General features: G+C 36.2%; 1 protein-coding gene across 2 annotated transcripts in view; it reads right to left on the bottom strand.

The window, feature by feature from the left end:
• HDAC9 (histone deacetylase 9) overlaps nucleotides 1-22,602 on the bottom strand; it is a 479,936-nt gene that overhangs the window by 81,315 nt on the left and 376,019 nt on the right. For both annotated transcript variants that reach the window (XM_037385339.1, XM_037385337.1), the window contains 4 exons: nucleotides 16,328-16,383; nucleotides 15,998-16,085; nucleotides 11,527-11,646; nucleotides 11,097-11,194 (listed from right to left, as the gene is read on the bottom strand). In XM_037385339.1, the coding sequence (XP_037241236.1) occupies nucleotides 11,097-11,194; nucleotides 11,527-11,646; nucleotides 15,998-16,085; nucleotides 16,328-16,383 (362 nt within the window). The remainder of the gene's footprint in view (nucleotides 1-11,096; nucleotides 11,195-11,526; nucleotides 11,647-15,997; nucleotides 16,086-16,327; nucleotides 16,384-22,602) is intronic.

Raw genomic sequence — 22,602 nt, 5'->3', positions numbered from 1 at the left:
ATGGGGACAGGAAAAACAAAATCTCCCAAATTAGCCTTTTAACTCCTTACATCTTACTATTATCCTTAACAATAACCAACATGGTTATATTAGTACAATGCATTGGAGGTACTGTCATGAACCTAAACCCATTCAATAAGACACTGAAAAAAACTGTAATAAAAAGATGGCTTCTGTATATACACTCTATGAGGATTTGGGGAATTACAGGCAGAAGCTGTATAAGCTAGAAAATTAGAAGCAATTTTAGCAGTATAGGAATTTAAGTACTGTCCAGTTTTGTGGGAGGCAATATCGCAAAATATAAAAGCAATAAAATATTTCAAGGAGGTTAATGAAGTAGTTCTGTAACTGTTTATGGGAATACCCTACAAGTATGAACATTATCACTTGAAAAAGAGGAAAATATGTAGTATCATGATCTGGAAAATGAAATTCATAGGGGTATTCTGAGAATGATATTGCAACAATAAACAAAATGGCAGAAGCTCAGAAATCACTTTAGCTGGTTGGAATGGTAGTATACTCTGCATTTCACAGACATGCTACAGAAAGAATATGCAAAATTTAGACATTGCTGGGCTGTGACTTTCAACAGAGAAGGTCAAAGGTAACACAAGAACTTGTCTGACTGACAGAAAGAAAGGTGGTTTTGCCTGTACAGAGTGGCAGTGGGAATAGCGTGTGGGTAAAAGTTTGGTAGGGTTCAGCTTGAACTAAAGGCAGATTTGCTCAGTTAGTATATCAAAAAATTACTACAAATTTTCATGATGCACAGAGGAGACATACCTAGAACAGACTAGTGATTGGCTGACAAACAAAAATTGAAATTGCAATGTGGATGAACTGTCCTCTAGACAGACACAAAGAAATAAGGAGAAGGGACCAAGACCAAGAGCCGAATGCAATGGAATCATTGAAGAAAGCTCAAGGAGGAAAATGTTGATTCTTCTGAAACGCAAGTTAAAGGGGCTACTTGAAATGTTGAGTGGAGGCCGGGGACTACCAAGCATGGAAGCCAGAGAAGGATGAATTTCAAGACAAAGATCATCAGGGTCAATAAAAGTGGATGACACACAAGCTAAGGAAAATGAGGGTGAAATACAGACTCTGAGCTATGGGCTAGGAGGGGATTATACTAAGAATGGTTTTGAAGGAAAGGAAGGCTGAGATGCTGTTTGGGGAAAGATCTAGAACTGAAGCAAAGAACAGATCTGTACACTCAATGGTCTTGGGGACAGAGAGGATGAAAGGACAGAGGGTGATAGGGAGCTTAAAAATGCTTTTTCTTCACAATGAAACATGAATGTATCACAAGGGACAAGAACCTCTTGTGAGGGGAGTGAGAGGTTAAGTAGATAAGGGAAGATAAAAGCTTGTGATCCAGGTAGATCAGAAGATGAAAAAGAGTGAGGACCTGGTGCTAAACAAAAGTTTGAGAAGGACAGATGAGGAACAACTTTGTGATTAGAGGCATAGGACAGAGGCTATGGGAGGAAAAGGGGAGTTAGGGCTGCTGTGAAGAATTTGGTGAGTGGTCAAATTATGACTCCAGGAGAAAAATATGAAAGGAAAAGGGGAGGAAGGAATATTTTCAATACTGGAAAATTATTTTGGAAATTTATTTCTATTGTTTAGGACTATTGGAAAAGTATTTTCAATAATTTGAAGTTCTTAAATTTGCTTTGCAAGACCACAAAAGACAACACAAAAATTTCTAGATTTTTTCAGTGATTTTTTTACATAGGTGCCAATGACTGAACTTGACACAGAGAAAGTAAAAATTATCCCAAGAATGTTCATCTACTGCATGTTGCTGCTTTCAGGGGCCACTAATACTTCTTAGCAGAGGGCTGAGTTGGATAGGGAGGTAATTAGCCTCCACTCTCTCATCAGCCTAGTGATGCAGGATTAGAATTGTAACTTCTAGAAATTCACTCTTTTACTAAAACATAATCTTTCTGTAGATGTACATCACTGACATTTTCCAGAGGGAGACTTCTTTTAAGAGTGAGGGGGGTGGGGTGGTGGGAATCTCCAAACAGTGTGACAGCAAAGCCATTAACTTCAGATGTGATGAGGTCAGGTTCAAGTCCCTGATTTATAGGAATGGGGCACAAAAAATTGTTTTCAATAATTCAGGGATGGGATTTGTCACTTAAGGGGTTTTTTTTTGCTTCCTAGAGTGATGTCCTCACCATGAGTCTAGAGATGAGCATTGTCACGAAAGGGTTTGAAACACATACTTAGTTGTTTTCTTGGAAATTTTCAAATAGTTTTGGTTTTGTTCCAGTATAGAAGAAAATCACATGTCAAAACCACGGACAGTTGCTACTTACTGGAACTGCTGTCTTTAGTGTCTACTTAGCAATGCACACCCTGCACAAGAGGGAGACCAGTCAATTTACTGACAGGGAGAAAAGAACCAAATAGACATCTTCCCTTCAGCCCTCCACCTCATACCATCTGATAGGCATGTATGCTGCTGTGCATGACATAGGAGAAATACAACCCAGACATAGCTATTTTCAACCTGGTTTTATACTGCGCTGTAATTTGTTTGGTTTAATTTTTCATTATTTTTTTTTAATAGATTAATACTTTAGGTAACTTTATTTTAACACAGTATAAATATCACTAGAACACTTGTGGTAGGTAAACATATGAATCAGCTAATGAAATACTTTGAAAGCTTATGTTGTTTCAAGTCATAACAACTCATGAAAGTGCTTGTATATAATCTTAAAGATTTGCTTGCTTAATTAGGTTAAATGTAGTCACAATATTTAAGGTAAGATCCTGCTACATTTACTTGGTGAAGAGCCTCTGCTTTCACAACTGCTTTTAACAATTTTTGGAAGAAGTTACTGTTTTGTGTAAGTAACAACACTGTATCTTAGCCATGAATTATGCTGGTGTGCAGAACTGAGACCTGCATTAGCTAATGACACAAATGATTAACTTACTTCTAAATCCTGACTCTAGTATATGTGATTACACAACAAAGACTCCACTTTGTATGAAAAAATATACAAATATACCAAACATGATGTCACTCTAGGACTGAGCATTTTTCTAATACTGCCTGTAAAAAACAATTAATGCCTAGGAGTTTGAAGTCTGATGGATTCCCTCACACTGGGTAACAACTTATTCTTCAAGAAGCTGCATTGATTTAATGAGATTACTGGTGTCCTAAGCAGTACTGATAATACCACATAATCATGAGTCATAGACCTCCCTGAACTTTTTCATTAGGTATCTATTTTTGAGACATTTCTGTTTTCATAGTCTCAAACATCTCTCCACAAGACTAAAAGCTGACTTTAGAAAGTAATAGAATACTTTCTAAATACTTGGGGCTCCAACAATATCCAGTAACAAGAAACCTCGTAAGATCTTGCAGCACTGAGCACAGTGCTATTCAGCATAAGTCAGGATTTCAAAATCTGATTCTTGCCAGATTTTTCTATTTTTCTTCAGAACTACTGGAACTTATTTGCTAGAAAATATTTTCTGCAAAGAATGCTTATTCCTTTCATTCAATTACTTTATGGGGAAAATGTAGCACATGTACACAAAAATCATTAGGATTAAAAAATATCTCCAAGGAGTTATTGATGCGAAAGCATGAGAACATCTATAAGCACAGGTATGCCCTGGAGGTACTCACACGAACTTATATTGAGACACAGGTGCGTGAGCACACACAGAACCTCACAATACTTCTTTGCAATCCTGCTGATGTTTGAAAGGAACAAAATAAAATCTCCTAGTTCTTTTTCTTCTTTAAGTATTTAAAGAAGAATAGTGGAGGTCTCATTAGCTAAGCTGGCTTAAAGCAAGCATGAATAAGAACTGTGTAGCTGAAAGGCCTCTGTTTCTGCTGTTCTTGAAACAACACTTCTGTCTGATTCTGGATAATGGGCTTTTAATAAAAATATCCACCAAAGGAAAACAATTAAACAATACATAAAGCACCAGGGTGCAATCTAGTGGTCCTGTTACAGTCTGGAGCTGTTCCAGCAGCGAACATGTGGATATTTTTTACAGGCTACAGTGTAGTTCTCAAAATTTATTATAAAGCAACAAAATTTACATTGGGGCTGGACATCTATACAATTGCTCAGTGTTGCTGTAGGACTTTTAATTCAGACCTAAAATTTATCTCTATGTAAGTGCCGCAGATATTCTGGCTTTTAGGATAAAAATATCTTCTGTATTCTTGCTGCTGTTTAATTTATTCCAGGATGTTTCTGGTGATATTTCTCACCTTTCCATCAAAGTATTTGACAATATGGCAATTCCTTATCTATATACCTCTATTCTTTCATATTTCTGGCTTGAAAAAAATTGGAAAACAGTTATATTGGAAAAGAGCTCAGGTACTTTTCAGTACTCTGAAACTACAGACCATGTATTGCTTGGGGTTTTAATCAAATAGTTTTTAACCTGAAACACATAAACCTGACACATGCCATATTTTATTATCCTTTCTCCTCCACCCCCTAGTCCACCATGTCAATAAAAGAAACTGTGCATCTGTAGAAAAGTAAGCCAACACTAATTAATTTCTGTAATGAAAGGTTTCATTTCTGTAATTTCAGTGAATGAAAGGATCGTCCTATACAGTTTTAAAAATCCTGGTACAGTAAAGGCGGAAATTTAGGGTAGTTTGGTGAGAAGAAGTTAGATTTTCCAAATAAAAATAAACAAGTAGGAAGAGCAAGAGGTCGCAGGTTATAAACACTGTTGCCAGTTTTTGTTTTATGGTGAACTTTGAAGTATAACAAAATGTTAAAAAGCTGTTTATACCAGTGTTTCAAATGCTTTTACTTCTGCTTCTCCATTTCCTAAGGATTCTGTCCTATCCCCACAATATTAATCAATTAAATGTTCAGAACATTTGTCAAGAGACAAGAAAAAAGCATGAAAATTTACCATTATTACAAAACCTCCCCTACCACGCTCAACAAAATACTCAAAAGCCACAAATCCTCAGGACTATTGCATATTTACATATGAAACTTATACTCTAAGCAGATTTTAAAAATATTATTCCAAGCAAACTTCTACCTTCTTCAAACTTCTTCAAAGGGAACTGCTCAGGCACTTTTAATCCATCTTTTTATAGCTGTTTGGTGTACCTTTCTTTGAATTCTCCTAAAACATTTTCTAACAACAGAAGGGAAAAGAAAGACATCTCTGGTTGAAATTTTAATCTTTTAAAGACACTTGGAAGAAGTGGGCATAATCAGAAAGGAAAAACTGATTGGCACTATAACATGACTCTGCAGAATGCTGTGGGTGACTGAAAGCAAACTATATACATCCATACAGAAACCATTGTATAGATTTCCTAGAGCTTCCATCATTGTGTTCTGTTCAGCTATATTTTTCTTCATAAAAGAAGTACTATGCCCATGACAATGCAGAAGGATTGTGGACAATTAGCACTCTCAATAATGTTCATCTACATTTGGGTAAATCATTATCTGCCTGTCACACATGACTCAGAGATTCTGTTTTCCTCTTTACACAGTGAAACGCTGAACACATTTATGTCAGCAAATAGACAAGACAGATAGCAATAGCTGGGATAATCTTTACAGTTATTGTAAAGCAAAATATTGAGATAGAAATCATTTATTTCCATTAGTAAAGACAAACATAGCATTTTGCCATTAGAGTTCACTGATAACACAAGTTCTGAAGATGTTAGTTCTGTCTGCTTCTAGTTCTTTTATTGACTCATGAGGCTGAGCAGCTAACTTGGCTTTTTAATTTCCTCTCTTACACTTTTGGTTTTTTTATTTCTTCACACTTGAATCAGAAACCAAGTTTTACCATATTTTTTAGACACAGCCTAGCATACTACAGCCTCAGCAGCAGCCTCTGGACATTACAGCCATAAGAAATAATAGCATTAGGCTATGGATATTTAGAATTATTTTTTAAAAGAACTTTTCTTTCAAGAGCTGTTCTTGGTGGAATTCATTAAACATTATCACAATATATCATTGTTCTATGACTCATTGTAAATAGTTAGGTACAGCTAGGAAAAATGTTGATTTTTGTCTCCTACATCGTTTTGCTATGTTTACCACAGACCAGGGTTTCTACTCAGTCAGAGAGTATACAATATTGCAGAAGACTGATGTCAAAGAAAGCCATAATAATATTCAAAATAATATAAACTGATGGTTCGCCCTCATGTGGTGTATTTAGCTCATTTCTGGAAAATATCAGAGCTTCAGAGATGAGCAATTAAAATGATTTGGCAACTGGATACATTTCTAAATGAAGAGAGATTGAAAAGACCAGCAATATTGTATTTTGAGAGAAGGAAAATAGGAGAGGACATGACACAGATAATGCAAATGTATTTAAAATAATAAATACGGACAGTCAATAATGTGTACTTCACCTACGTGCATGGCACAAACAAATGGATGTTTAATAAAAGTAATAGGTTAGTGATGTGAGCTAAACCAAACAATTTTTGTTTTTCAAACACACACACTTAAGACAAGGAAACTCAATACCAACAGGATACACAAAACTTATTAAAGTTATCTCCAATTCCTTAGTGAACAAAAAGTTATAGAAGTAAAATTTACAGGAAATTTAAATTAATATATACAAATACATATTATCTATGTATACTTATATGAAAAAGCATAAGGAAAATATAGCAATATTTTTTCTGAGTGGTTTTTTTTAGGGTTTATGTATGAAATTGTAACTTTAAAAGCAAAAAATAAATTCATAGTCGGTACCTATGCTGAAACAGAGTTGACAAGCAAAATATATTTAAAAACCAAGAAAAATACATTTACAAAGTTTTAAATTTGAAATGTCAAACATAAATGTCATCAGATCAGGAAATACAAAAATAAGACCAAAAAAAAAAAAGGGTTGGTGTACATTAATGCAATCCCTCAAATAACCTTGTCTATGCACTGTAAGGCCACAAGAGTACAATGACTATCTCTTCATATTTTTGATCTGAGATTATAATACAGAGAATTTTAAACATATTTATTTTTTTCCCAAAAACAACCAGTGAGAACTTGTGAAAGAACTCAAGAAAAAAAATATTTTCTTGGATAGGTTGGATGAAGAGTGAGGTGGAATCTCATTCAGTCCCAAAAAGATTTACTTAAAATAGATTTATCTAGTGATTTATGCAGTGGAAAATAACTAATATTCAGCTACCTGCATGTGTATACATATATATATATGTATATTTGTGTTTGTGTAAAGACAGAATGAAGATTTTTTGCATACCTTCATTTTCTTTAATTTTTATACTTTAACATGTGGTTTCAAGTATGATTTTAATTTTTAATTGTCTTTGTTTAAAATTAGTATTTTGGGGTAATTTTAATTTTTGTGCTGTATTTTAAATTAAATTGTGGATATAGGTAATCCTTAACTCGGCCTTAATGTCACCTATTTCTTTTGAATTTGCTCACTTTCTTAAATTAAAATCATACATGTGACTGCTAAAAATTGAACTCAAAGATAATATTATTATGAGCTATTTCTAATCATTCCAAGAAACACACACATACACACACACGTTTCATTTTATGTAAGCTTTTACGGCTAGGTTCATTGATATGCTGTGGCTGTTTTATGCTATTCTGGAGTAGAGCAAAGCAGCCAGAGCATACTGGCTGGTTAAACTAAATTTAGAGCTCCTTTGTTGAATAAAAGTGGTACAAAGCAGTTGGAAAGCACACCACAGTTTCCTTTTGTCTCTTGCTTCTCCCTCACATTTGTTTCCATTGCCTCCTGCAACTTCTATATTCTGTTCTATGGAAACACATCTCTCCTGTCCTTTGTAAACTCCAAGTACATACATATACATACATATGTGTATGTACAACACAGACCTCAGCCTGCATCTGCTGCCTCCTTTACTGAGCACATCTGGTATAATGTGGAGCTTATGAAAATAATTATTTGAACATTAGTAGTTGACCATTGGTCTTATTTTTTCTATAGCTGTTGGCAGAACAGAGTGGATTACATCCTCATAAACTCGAGTATAGAATCATTCTTTTAGAAAATAACCACCATCTTCTATTGCTTTCAAAAAGGTTAAAGCAAATTTAACCTGAATAGGTGGAAGTAAATGATGAAACAAAATTCTCTAGAGGGAAAGATACATCAGGCCTTAAAATAATGGAAAAGAGCTGTGCTTTTTTGTTATCATAGAGGAAAAAAAAGATGCCTGCCCTTTAGAAAAAGGACATTATTTCAAGGATTTTTTTTAGCTAGACCAGTTGCTTAACTATGATAAACATTAAAAAAACTTTCCTGGCATAATTAAAAGGTATAGTGATTTGATTACTGCACTTCTTTGCCATTCTACAGAAACGTCTCTCCCCTACATTTTATGCCTCCTTGTAGTTAACATGAACAAACATATTTTCTTAGTAGAAATGGGAAAGAAATGGAAAGGAAAACATGTTCTTTTATACATGAAAGGGAAGTCTTCATCTTCAAACTGGCTACAGCCATTTAAATTTCATTTTGCACTAGAAAGGGTTAATTTAAAAGTACAATAAAGACTCTTCGTGTAACACTGAAATCAAAATGGCAGACACAAACCAGCACCATAATTTTTCCTGTTTCCCACTAGAGTACCACTGGAGCCACTCACTCAGTGTGCCTTTGAAGTGATTATTCTGTGTTATGCCTCTGTATCATCAGATTTTCTGCATTTTTACACATGAAAGTTGCTTTTTCCTTAAGAAATACAAATATTTTCTTGAACAGGTTGGACTAAGAGTGAGGGGAACGTCATTCAGTCCCAACAAGCTTTACTTAAAATAGATTTATCTAGCGATTTATGCAGTGGACATTAACTAATATTCAGCTACCCGCATGCGTATACATATATATCTGTGTTTGTGTAAATATTTATACTGTTCTACAAATAGATTCTGGCCTAAGAAAAATATACCTGATATCAAATACATCATCATATATAATACTCCATCATGGGCAAAACTCTAAAGGCAGAAGAAACCTTGGTCTCTGTTTCTGTGGACATTATCATTTAGAAGGATCTCTGCTGTGAAATTTGACAGTCAGTCAACCAGTAACGAGCTACCTAGTGTCATGGCTGCTGACACTTCAAATATGTGCTTTGTGCAATTCTAGGAATAAACTAGGGCTCTGCTGGTGAGAAAGTGAAGGTTAAATGTACCCCCTGGGGAGCTTTACATGATTTTAATGCAAGATTCCTAAGAACTCAAAGGATTAGGCTCTCAAGGCAGCCAGAAAGAATGAAGCCTCAGCTTCTCTCCAAACAGGCTACACCCGTCTGCAAACTTATTCACACCTTGGTTATATTAGAGAGGGCCTTCACCAAAACCCAGTTCCTGCCTTTGCTAGGGACTGAATACTGCACAACCTGTCTGTCTACTGGGGACTAGGTATGAAGAGAAAATATCTACATTTTGTGCCTTATTTTTCTCTTAAAATTAAGGATGTCCTCACCCCTTAGGATCTTCTCTGTACCTGTCTCCAAAACCAATGTATTTGGGGGGGGGGTGGGGGGGGGTGGGGGGGGGGTGTGGCGGGATATCAAACACTTTTTCCTGTCTACAAAACTCACTTTATTTTCTTAAAAACTGACCTGTTGCAGGTCTAAAATCCAGACAAGAGCTGACTTGCTCTGGGTTTTTTTAGCAACCCTTCTACTGATTTTCTCCAAGTTTGCACCTTCCTTTCTATCTATGGCTAAAGGACTGAACCGTGGATCTGTCTTTCCTGACTACTGTCTCACAAATCTGTCCTGGCCAAACTGAGGATGCAAGCTACATCATGTGTGACATTTTGGACAGCAGCAGATATGGATTCCAGTCCACAGATTAAGTATCTCTTTACAAGGAGCTGTAAATTTACTTACCATTCAGACCAGATCCATAGAAAATAGTTACCTGGTCTACCTTATGTAATTTAAAGATTTTTGTATTTGCCCTTCAAAGTGTGAATGTGTAAAGCTATTTCTGTGTCTAGGGCTTAGACTTTGAATTCAGATGTGTTGTTTATCAGATCTTCTGCATATTATTTCATGAACTGCACAGGAGTGTTTCAGAAAAAAAACCCCAACAACAAAAATAAAAAATTAGGTTTATACTTTTTGTGATGTATTTTCAATAGAATATAGTCAGAAACTATATAAGGTATATGCACTACTTCAAACTAAAAGTCTTGCAAGTGATTGGAGATACACATTAGCTGTCTCATTGTCTTTCTTGTGTATCAGTTTCCACTAAACGAAACCTTTCAAACATGTAGCATTTGCCTAATCTTGAGAGGTAAGTGCCCACTAAACTCTTCCACTGGACTATTTTACAATGAAAGGAAATGGTGTATGTAAGACAGGACTACTGAAAGTCTAAAGGAGTGAGTTTTAAAATGTTTTTGTCTTCTCTGGTCCCATGAAAATAAGACTAAAGGTTATGACACATCACCTATGAAAGAATAAAATTTCATCTAGAGTGAGCTATTGAAAGTAAAGAGAAATACAGCATGCAAAAGTTCCCATCGTTTTTAATGAGACATTTCACAGTTATTTACTTTTAAGTAACACTTTACTGCAGTTCACAGAAAAAGCCAATTGGTCAAATCTGTGAGCATCATGATGAGACTTTTAAGTGAATGAGGAATGCTGGATTCAGACTGTATTTTACATTGCTTTCTATCTGCTCTATTTGTATGCAACTATAATCAGTGTGAACAGTAATTTTCTTCTGCCTGGTATAAATGTTTACATTTAAATTTTGTAGGTAGAGAAGTGAGCAAGCTCAAAGTCATTTCACTGGCATGACATAATAATGATAGAATGAGTGACTGATTAAATCTTTTTTTGTTATTGTTGATTCTGAGTGGATGATTACAACAATTAAATTATCAATTTTTGTAATTTACTAAGCTTTCATACACTGGTCTACTAGGATTAAGTTTGTTTCACCATGGATCATTCTCCTGTCTTTCAAGACTACATTAGCTCTTATTCATGTGCTTATGTTCCACAACCAGTTGTCATAACTTTAAAAGAAAAAGGTACCAACCTGAATGCTGTGAGGTACTCAACATCGCCCATAGGAGGATCCAAGCCACCTGTCCAAGCAATGTTTATGTTATATCCTTCACCAGGACCACTTCCAACCTGAAAAACAGGAATAAAATGACAAAAGGAGTAAAGAGGAGGAAAAAGAAGAAGGAAAAGAGAGAAGGAAAGGAAAAAAAAAGAAAAAAAACTCTCAAGTGTGCTTTAGAAACAAACATCAAACAACATGTCAGATCAGCCCAGCCTTGTTTGACAGGGACTGCTCTGGGTTATGCACTTGTTCTCCACTGGTCCCCTGCTCCCAGTGGACAATTTGGTAATCTGGTGTAATTTAAAGAACCAGAGAAGGACAAGAAAATTAGGGGTAATCATGCAACGCAATTACCTGAAAGATACAAATAAAAATGGGGCTCTAAAGAAATAAACCTAACCTCATTTGGGGCTCCACTGCCGGGGAAGAAGTTGCCTTCATCATAGCGATGGAGGGAAACATACAGGATGCTGGGGTCAGCATAAAAAGCCTGCTGTGTACCGTTGCCATGGTGAACATCCTAAAGGAGAAAGAAAACAGATGACAAATGTAATAATGTCCAACTCAGTGTAGAGAGTTCATTTCTGCTTTCTTTTACCCCCTTCCCCCCATGTCTCTCCCTCTCCATTGCCCTCCTTTTGTCTTTCCCTTTCCCCCTCCCTTCACCACCCCATACTTCCTGAACTTTCAGGCAAATTACTCTTTAATGCACTCATTTTTTAAACTGGCTTCTAAAAATCAGGAAACCATAGCGAGCATGCCCTGGAGACTCCAGATGAGCAGTCATTGAGAAATCCCAGTCCTTTTGTACAATTAGATATTTATACACCGGCTCTTTGTACTCCTTGCCTCAGTGATGGAATCTAGCATCCTGTTTTATGGAGGAATTTTATGACTTATTAACTGCCAACAGTTCATAACCCCTCAGGCTTAATTAACTAGTCTCATTGGCCTCTGAAGAAAGACTAATGTTTAAACTACAAACTAGTATTTTGCAGAAGGATCTATGGTTTACAGAGCTTTTTCACAATTCTTGACAGAACACTAAACATAAGTGTATCCACTGATTTGCCAAGTTCCACTATTGAGGTCAAAGGCTCTGTGACCAGCTGAGTAAATTGGCTTTTTTGAAACATTCAGTTCAGTTAGCAGTCCCTCAGCAGTTAGATCCACATCAAAAGAGATGCCAGATGCGGAAAGGACTTCATACTTCATTTTTGCAAAATCATGACGGCAACAGTTGAAGACATAGCAATATGATCTCATTAGCTATTAAATCATCTAGCAGATAGAACGGTGCCTTCCAAAATCAAGGAGTCACCTTGGCCAGTCTCCATATTTCAAACATTATATAATACCAGTGAGAAGAAATTCTGTCATTAAATAAAATACTGAAAAAGAAAAAGAAATGCTGACAGTATATCTACGTAACAAAGGCTGATGATGTGGACTTTCCCTCTTTTTCACTTTGGTTTTTATGGTTCTACTATTGCACTATGTGGTTAGACACACAAGAAATTTTTCAAGTGAAAATGAAATATCCACTTGCCTTTCAGTAAAAGAAAACTGTGTCTTTATTGTAAGTTTCCTCACTGGCATTTCTAAGAAGTTGAAAAATTGTAGGTATTATTGATTCTTCTTCTTTAACCCATACCTTTGAAATTTTTGATTTAAGGAGAGAATTCAGGAGGACAAACAAACTATTCTGAATGGCAACACTATCACCCAGACTGTATTTGTTTCACAAATGCTATGAGGTCTGAACCAAATTTTGTCACAATGGTCACATTTTCCTCAGGATGCCAGGCTCCAGGAAGGTTCAAGTTAGGTGTACATTGCCAATGGCACAGCAAGCAGTGCCCATTGCTTGTGGTATTTGTCAGCTGATGTAGCCCATGACTTTCACCCACATTATTCAGGACTCTTTACATTGATTGAGTCTTACTTGTACTGCATTGTGTTTGACTTGGACCTCCTCTGGGACCTCTGTGGGATAATATTATAATGGTTACTTTTCTCAGTTGAAAGTACTTGAAACAACATGAGGATGAAGTTGCAGCCCAACTGTGACTTAATGCCAAGATTAAATGTAACACATGTTGGAGGTGCAAGGGAGCACACACTGGTGTGAGGGTGTTGGAGATCTGAAGGCAGCCAGCATAGTGTTAGAGGACTCTGACTGGCAAATGAAGTAAAATCTGGCATGCAGACTAACCCCAGAATCCCATTCAGTCTTCAACCATGACAGAATTAATTGGTATACTTCAAAACAGACCCAGATCATGCTAACATACATACAAGTATGGATGGTCTGATCTTGGAATGAGGATTGCAATAACAACCTGAGTTGTTGGCCATATAGATATATGTTGGCCATATAGATAGATCTGCAGAGACTGTGACTAAAAACATAATAGGACTTAATTTTGTGATGTTAATTAATTTTATTTTCCATGTATATTTGGGGCTTTACATATATTCTTGCTGTAACAGTTTTCAAATGAGAAGAAAAAATATTAAATGGGCATGGAGAGCTCTTTTTAAAAATTATTTTATTATTTAAACCTCAAAGCTAGCTTTTTTTTCTAAACTTTAATTCCACCAAGAGTTACTCTGTTTGAAGAGCAGTAACTCCTTTGGTTAGACAAAAGAATGGGCTGTTTAAGACTACGAGTGTTACCATGTGGGAAATGTGTTCATGTTCTGCCCTTAGTAGATCAAGTGTATTCAGGGCATATAAGTCAGTTCAGAAATGAAGATTTATTCAAATGGTGAAATGAGGAAAGAGAAGCTGACAGAGAGGTCTTTTAGTGTCAAAATAAATGAAGGAAAGATTAAAAATTTAAAATATGAACACACGTAGCAGCTATGAAGACTACACTTAATTTGTAACTACAGTACAGTTTAATGGGTGAAATTGAATATTAATTTTTAATATTTTTATTGCAGTAACCTGTAGAGCTGCCAACCTGCATGGAGTCCTGCTGTGCTAGTCACTATCAAAATGTAGTCTTAAAGGTTAATTTCAAGGCTAACATGTAATAGCATTCTTTCCTTCAGATGCCCAAAACTCTGTTGGTGGGCATAAAGACAGCACTATGAACTGTTCATTCATTGTTTGGATTGTGATTTTTCCATAGTTTGCACACATAAGAAATTTTCCATATTAATTTTTGTACATCATTGCAGTGACCATGGTGCAGACTAGGGACTGGACTGTAATTGCTCCAGGAATGAAGTAATCTGTGTCAGCCATATATTTCTCCCTTTTCACCAGCTGTGTTATTCTGGCCAATAGGATAGAGTCAGAGAGAGGCTGAGCATTCCCTGTCTGCTTTCCTGGGTGAGGATAGGCAGCTTTACAGGTAATCATTTGCACAGGTAATGATTTGAACGTTTAACCTTGCCTTGAAAATTCAAAGCTGAATTCCTAAGTGCTTACTGGCTAAGTAGGTCAAATGGAAATGATTTCTTTTCCCGACAAGGCAAATGTAACACTTACAGTCAAAAAGACTTAAAAACATTCACAAAATGCAAACTTTGAATAGGCTTTTCTTATGAAAAAAAACCAAACCCAAGAATAAACATAGAGTTCAGTTCTGGCCAGCATTTACCACAGTAAAACTCAATGAACTGTAAGATTCAAGGCAGGAAACAGATATAACATACAGTGGAAGTGAACTTTTCAAAGATACTGGTTTTTTTGCAGTTTATGTTTCTAAGTGATAGTAGAACACTCTGAGAAATATTTGAAAAACATTCTAAGAATATTTAACCTACCTCTATACTTATTCTACCACTCATTTTTCACTTGCCATTCCTTCTCCCACACTCCCCCTTTCTCTGCTTCTCTTCAACAGCCAGTACGCATGTTTAACTGAACAAAAGTGCTAGATGGTAAGGCCATGACTTCACAATAAGATTTAATTATGAGTGCAGATATGAACAAGATTTAGACTATTAAGCTCTGCACTTCAAAAACCCTTTAACATATTTTGTCTTTAAATCTTTTATCACCTGCAAAAATTAATTAAGTGCAGATGTAACAGGTTAGGTTTTGATGCCAGGGTTCATTTCCTGTCTATGCTTTGTCAGACACCCTATTACACCTCCTCATGAACTGTAGGAAAACAAAAATGGTGCTCATAAATCAGCATTCAACTTTCCTTGGGCTGTGCATTGGGCTGATCCTTTAACTGCAAGGCAGAGCTCCAATTCATTATTCATGAAAATAATATAGACAACATGCCAAACGTCATTTGCATTTAAATAATCCATTTGTTAAACATATTAAGTATTGTGTAAGAATGCCTTCTATTAAAACACAAGCCTAATCCAATGAAGTAGATTTTTAATCATGTAGCTTTCCTTCAGGGAGCCATCAAAAGCTGGCATACATGACTTGAAAACTTCTTAGAGGGAATGACCTGTTGATTTGTTTAATAATATCGAAGTTACACAACAAGTTGAATCATTGCTAGCTGGGGGAAGTGGCCAATTTGGTTACCAAAGCAACAACATTCTTTAAAGCACATCTGACTATTTAAAGTTTGTATTCTGTAGGGAAAAGTAAACTTGGGTTCTGTAGGGTTATTTTAATGGTGGAAGTATCAATTCATTTAAGGACCATAAAAGTTGCCCTGATCTGTGCCTTCTTCTCATTAAATTGCAGTTAACACCATTAAAGTGAAACATAGATGTTTATGGCTTCAGTACTGCCATCCTGGCTTTAATGAGTTCCCAAAATCAGAGGAAATGCTCACCTTTATTACTTGTAGGTATTAAAAGCAGGAAAGTCTGACATATAAAAACAAATTCATTATCTTTTATCTAGATGCGTTGAAAGTGAGATGTTTGCCAAGAATACATACCAGATCTACAATCAATATCTTGCCTATATTTAGCTTGTCTCTCAAGTATTTGGCAGTAATTGCAATCGAATTAAAAAAGCAGAACCCCCTGTGGAATAGAGAAGAACAGAAATAAGAAAGCAAATCAGTCAGGAAAACAGCTATAAATAATGTTCAGAGCATTTTTAAAAATGCTATATGATCTCTGAGGCCATAAATCTGCTTCTGGGAGTACCTAGAAAGCCTTTTCAGTCATCTGCTAACAATTACAGTTCTTCAGAGACATGCACAACACAGGTGATTGCCAGTAACCTTAGTGCTCCAAGATGGGCAATATTCCCTGGTACTTACATGGCTGTTGATTCTTCAGCATGATGGCCTGGGGGCCTTACAACAGCAAAGCCATTCTGTAAGAACAAGATAGGTTTTCAATTATCAGCTTAAAAAAAAACCCTTGACTCAGTGCAAAACAGAGCAGCAGGCAGACTGGATTGCAATCCATTGCAGGCACTTGAGCACTTTTCCTGTCCAATCATCCTTTCAAAGTATTGCCAGAGATAATAATTTGAGAATAGTGGCATATAAACATATAAATACACACATGCATATACATACAAACACACAAGATCTAAAGAGGAGGAAAAAGGCAGGATGAGAAAGCTGTTGTTATCAATTCTGCTGTCTAGAATTCACATTTAAAAGGAAGCAGAGACCACAGATACACTCTTGATCTAGGTTCCTGTAATTTTACATTGCTCCAGCTTGAGATGCTTCAAAATAAAAGTAGCTTGAGGTATGCATTTTACATGATTAGTCAGTGTTGACCCTACCTTCTGTATGCACTAAATAATAGATTCACACACACATGCTCACATATAATTTCTAACAGTAGAAAAAGGACAACAACATATTTCTGCAAACCATAAATTAAACTGGAGAACCTGCTACACTCACAATTTTAATGAATTCCCTAAAGTAATTTTCTAACACACTTTCTGGAATTGTATATAAATGTCATAAAGTACAGCACTAAGATCAGTGATGACTGAAGAACTCTTTGCCTCTAGAGTCACTAAAGATAAAAGAAAAATTAAATTTCCCTCCTTCCAGCGTGGGTAAGGTAAAGGGAAAATGTAGAAGTACTGGCAAGGTAGGTCTGTTCAGAAAGTCAGATTATGTATTCAGGAAGCAGAATCTCTAAGGGTGTGTATCATATCAAATTTCTTTTACAGCAGTCACACAGGAGTAACACCATTACTTCATAAAATATACTTTTTATTTCAACCACTTACAGTCTCTTCTATTCAGCTATATATATGACAGATTAATGACAATTAACACATACATAAAAATGAGAAATTATAATCTGTGCATGAGTATATCAACCAAACTTGCATTTTCAAGCAGCCTCGCACAAATACCATGTGTGTATGTATAGCTCAGGACCGACCGGCAATATATTTTCAGAGGGGAGGGAACAGGAAGAAAAAAGATAGAATAGTTTTATACTTTAATAATCAGTATTAAAGCAAATCAGTTTGATGTACTTAAACTAGTGAAATGTCAATGTTTCAGCCTTTGCTCATTTGAAACAAACATGATAATCACTACACTTTCACTCACACTGGTGTGAATAAGGAGGAACAACACAGCAGTTAACTGGTTACATAGGTGCCTGTGAAATCTGCTTATTTACAATCCTGTTAATGTGTGTGTGTACCTGTGCAATTGTCTACCTATGTTGTTTCACTGACATTAATTTATAAAAAAATACTACTAGTGTATTGCTGCTAAACGTAATCCAAGGAGCCAGCTGCAAAGTTTTGTGGAACATTGCCAAAGTTCTATCAGACTACAATGAATTTAAACCATAATGCAAACGGAGTACATCTGTAAGTGGTTCTTTTGGCCACCAGTTAAAGAATCTGAGAGATTTGACATCATGCCTTATTTTGCATTAAATGTCCACATTTAAAAAAATGACACTCCCCAAAAAAAGAAACAAAAAACCCCAACCACACACACCCCTGAAGACAGAACAAATATATGTGTTCATATTTAGGCAGGGATTCCTGGAGGCAGAATATAAATTGCCTATAGATCAAACACATAATCAAAAAAAAAGGTCTTCTGGACTGCACTAATCTTCAGAACCAAACCAGCTTTACACTCTTAGCTAAACCCCTGTTTCTTATCCTTCCGAGGGTTTTTTAACATTTCCTTTTCAAACAAAATATGACTTACAGAAGAATTCTATGAAGAAATCTGTTGTAACATTTATGAAAAAACAAAGTATGTGTATGCTGAGGAATGTACAGCTAATGAAATGAAAAAAGACTCTCAGAAGAGGGTATTACTAGAGAGATAGCATCATGCTACCTGTATTTTGTTCTCTTGATATTTTAAAGAATTTGGAAAAAATCCATGCAACGCTTACAGCTGCCCTGGCTCAGCTCACAGCTCATTATCATCTAACTTTATCAGCATTCCCAAAAGATCAATATAATTAAGATGATTATCTCTGGAAGGATTTCATGGAGCAATATAGAGGCAGAAAAAATCAACACTGCTGTTTTTGACAAAATGACAGTTACAGTATAAGCTTCTCTTTTCTGTTTCCATACTTGGACAAGACTGTTTGGAAGCCCCGTTTTGTTATAGCTAGCTAATTTCTGCTATCGGTGCTTAAGTTAACTATTACAGTTCTTGAGCACTGAAGACACTATCAGAGCTTAAGTTAACTATTATTGTTCTCCACGAGCATGCAAGACATTCTCATCAGTGTTGTGACCATTTTTTATGTGTTTTTACATTACAAGAAGTTGAGTATTCACATAGGGAATTTTCTTCTCTTAAAATACAGTGCCTATCTTATATTGATGATAAAGCACAAAATATAATCAAATTTTACCAAACACTGAAAACTAGTTACCACACAGTATTAACAGCAACTTTTGTGCAATTGATAATAAACTTCATTTCTCCTACTTTCAAACTTTATATGAACACAGTGTACATTAGCACAACGGAACATGAATTCATTTATTTAGGTAATATTTAAATACCAGACAGTGAGTTCAGAACAGTAGACAGAAAGGCAAAAATCTGCTTTAAAGATAGAAAGACTAACACAGAGCAATATGTTGAAAATGAAGCCAACTCACATAAATTCAAAGCATTTTTGTACAGAGCCTTATTTATACTAGGATACAGACACCTTTAAATGTAGACAGAACATTAAACTGACTGACAGACATGAACATTAGAAAAAGGATTCTTGTCGGTGCCATTATATGATTACCTTTAGTTAAATGTGAGGGTAAAGAGTAAAGCCTGAATAAAGATATTCTAAAATCTGTGCGTATTTGAACAACCAACAGAAGTCTGCCCAAACCGTTTACAAAGAAGATTCATTGCAGATAGACCCACTTAGCTGGATCTTTAATGAAAACTAAGAAAAAATGTCAGTCTTTTTCCACAGTAATCCAGGTATTATCTTCTTTTATGACTCCAAATAGGCAGTTGGATGCTTGATTTCCAAAGAACAGAGGTGTACATCCTACTATCTCCTTCTTGTCTTTGGTGGTACAGTTGTTTCCTTTCTGTAGTGTGCTGGGTTAGGTTAGAGTGTTGGGCTACATCATGCTTGGGCATCTACTATACCTCTCCCTGGACCTTTCCAAGATAGGCACTCAAGACAATACCATAACATGGGTGGTTACTCCAGGGCTTGGGACTGATCATCTACAGCAGAGATCCATTGGTGTTTCTGTTATACAAGGAGGGAAAACTAGATGTAGGCAATTTTTCCCTAGGGCAATATGTGGTGACTATGGCAAGGTGCGAATCATTCTTTCGTTTGCTTGACAGTGAAGAGCTTGCTTTTCCTAGATTCCAAATGGATCAAATGTGACCCAGCCAGTCTGTTACTCCAGATATGCTGAGAAGACTGGCCAAGAAGCAGTGCATACTAGCTTCAGCTTGGTACTACTCTGGTAAAATCATCTGGCTTGTTGTTGACTCCAAGAAAAGCCAGTGCCATGCAAGAAATAGAAATGAACTCCAGCAGGCACTCCAAGAACACTTATTGAAGCAGTAGAAGACTCGGTTTAAACTCTTTCTTGAACATGGGCGTGAATTTGTAAATATTCCTCCCATACCTGTTTGTGTATTTAGATTATGTTGTCCTTAAACTAGATATTGAGACACAACTTCTCAGTCTAAGTGAGTTTTCTAATAACAGGTATAGAGTCATATTCTTCCTCAGCTCTCTTATTCCAACTTATGAATCTTTAATTATTTCCTGTGAATTAGAAGTCCTTCAATAGAGGACAAAAACCCAAACTGAATCTCAAATTTAAGACAAGACAGTTTTATATGGAATTTAAAAATGGATTCCTTCCTGCTGAAAAGATAAATTGAAACTTTTCTTGTATTTTAAGCTGTAAACCCCTGTGCAAAAGAGCAATGCCGTGTGTCCCAACTATTCAAGAAGCAATAGGCATAAACTGAAACATAGGAGGGTCCGTCTGAACATATAAAAATGCCCTTTTACTGTGAGGGTGTCGAAGCAATAGCACAGGTTTCCCAGAGAGGTTGTGGAGTCTTCATCGCTGGACATATACAAAAGCCATCTGGACATAGTCCTGGGTAACTAACTCTAGCTCTGCCTGCTTGAGCAGGGGGGGACAACACCCAGTGACCTTCTGAGGTCACTTCCAATCTCAACTGTTCTGTGATTCTATTCAGAAATTCATAATCTTTGAAAAAAGGCTTTCAGGAAAATGGATGTGATCCCAAATGATGAGCAAATTTCTCAGCAAAACTTTGTCCCATGCTCTAACTAATTGCAGCTACATGCATTGTTAGGACAGCTTTCTGAGGAATCTGTGTATTTCATATGGAGACCAGGTACCCAAGTCTGGATTCCACACTTGAAGCTCAACATCCTCCTAAAGTCAGATGTTTAAAGTCCCTATTTTCTACATATCTAAATCCTTTAACTTATCTGCTCCTTAGCTCTTAAAATTATCAGTGCTTAAACGTGGCATTTTTAGACATTCACTTGTTTTTAATGGAAAGATTTTATTCTTGCTTCAGCGTGCCCGGGCTTCAGAATGAGAAGCAAATCATTGAAGCTAATACTTCATATCTTTGTAGAAACTTCTTTATTTATTTTACAGAATTGTATCCATTCATCCTGTCAGAATCGACATGTTTTATATATATAAAACTTTGTATCTTTACAAAGTTGTATAAAAGCCTATTTCTTTAAAATGTGCTCCATATAGTATATCTGACAGGGTGTAACCCCTGAAGTAGCCTTAGTGCCATCTTTAACCCTGCTATCTCTGGCTTAGTTAACTCCTACAATAACAAACATCACTGCTACTTTAAGTCTTGGTTGCCTACAACAATCCTCTTGTAACTGGTACCCTGAAGAAGATAACCATATTTTTACCAGTGTCACTTATGCTGTAACATGATCCTGAGCTATGCCATTCAGCAGGGAAGGTGAAAGTAAGAGTGGTGTAAGGCTAAGGCAATCCTCAGGTACCTGTTTAGGACAATTTTACAAGCTATTCATCCTGCTAGAGTGGGAGCCAGTGTCTGGCCTTGGAGGTCTATGAATGCAGTCAACAAGAACCCCTGTTTTAACAGAGTAGTGTTAACAGGACATAGATTTGCCAAGAAAACAGTAATGGACATGAGGGAATACCATTTTGTCTTGCAGAGGAAGCTAGTAGAGGCCAAGAACATAGAAATGGACATTAAACATTTAACTCTGTAATGGAAACAAAGAGTTCCCTGTCTGCTTTCTGGACAGTCTAAGAGAATAGCACCAGAAAATCACATGAAAAGTTGGTGCTTGCAGGCTAACTTGTATACAACCATGATGGCCTGTTCAGCCACACCTGGTGTTAACTGTATTGGGAAAGAAAGCAAAGATTTTTAAGAACAGAGTGGTCACAGAGATAATCTATGTACCACACATATAATTACAGTTGTACTACTGTATGAAATAATAATAGTAATTCAGGTATACATATAAACATAATTGCCGGGATAATGTATCTAAGAGATGGTTCCATATGAAATTTTGTAATTTTGTAACTCTGTAAAAGTAAAGAATACAAACTACTGTCTAAAAGACTTTATTGGTAACTTTGATTGATGGCTTTTATCAATCATATATTTAACACTAGTAAAATAAACATTTTTACTGTTTCTTACACACTATGCATTGTTAAAAGTGCTGTGCCTGGAAGAGCTGTGGAAAAAATGCCTTTTTGTGGCTGCCACACATGGGCTTTTTTTTTTTTTTAAGGCAGAGGGAGAGTGTTATGGGGCAGAGGGTGAGACAGAGTGGTAGAGACAAGGGTAGGGAAGAAGCTGCAGGAGGAGTACTGTCCAGGAGGCACTACAGCACAGAGCACTTCTCAGGAAAGGAGATCTCTGTAGGAAACCAGAGAAGCTGTGTGGGGTTTTGTGTTGTTTAGGCAGGCACGGAAATGTGCTAGCCTGAAGCTTTACTGGAGGGAGGACACTGTGAGGCTAGGGAGACATTTTATTTTCAGCTCTTTTTGTTTATTATGTCTTTAGAAGGATACTTCATTTTAATTTTT

The sequence above is a fragment of the Falco rusticolus genome, chromosome 4 (genome assembly GCF_015220075.1).
Source record: "Falco rusticolus isolate bFalRus1 chromosome 4, bFalRus1.pri, whole genome shotgun sequence".
NCBI classification, from domain to species: Eukaryota; Metazoa; Chordata; class Aves; order Falconiformes; family Falconidae; genus Falco; species Falco rusticolus.
This window is presented reverse-complemented; position numbering and strand designations above follow the sequence as displayed.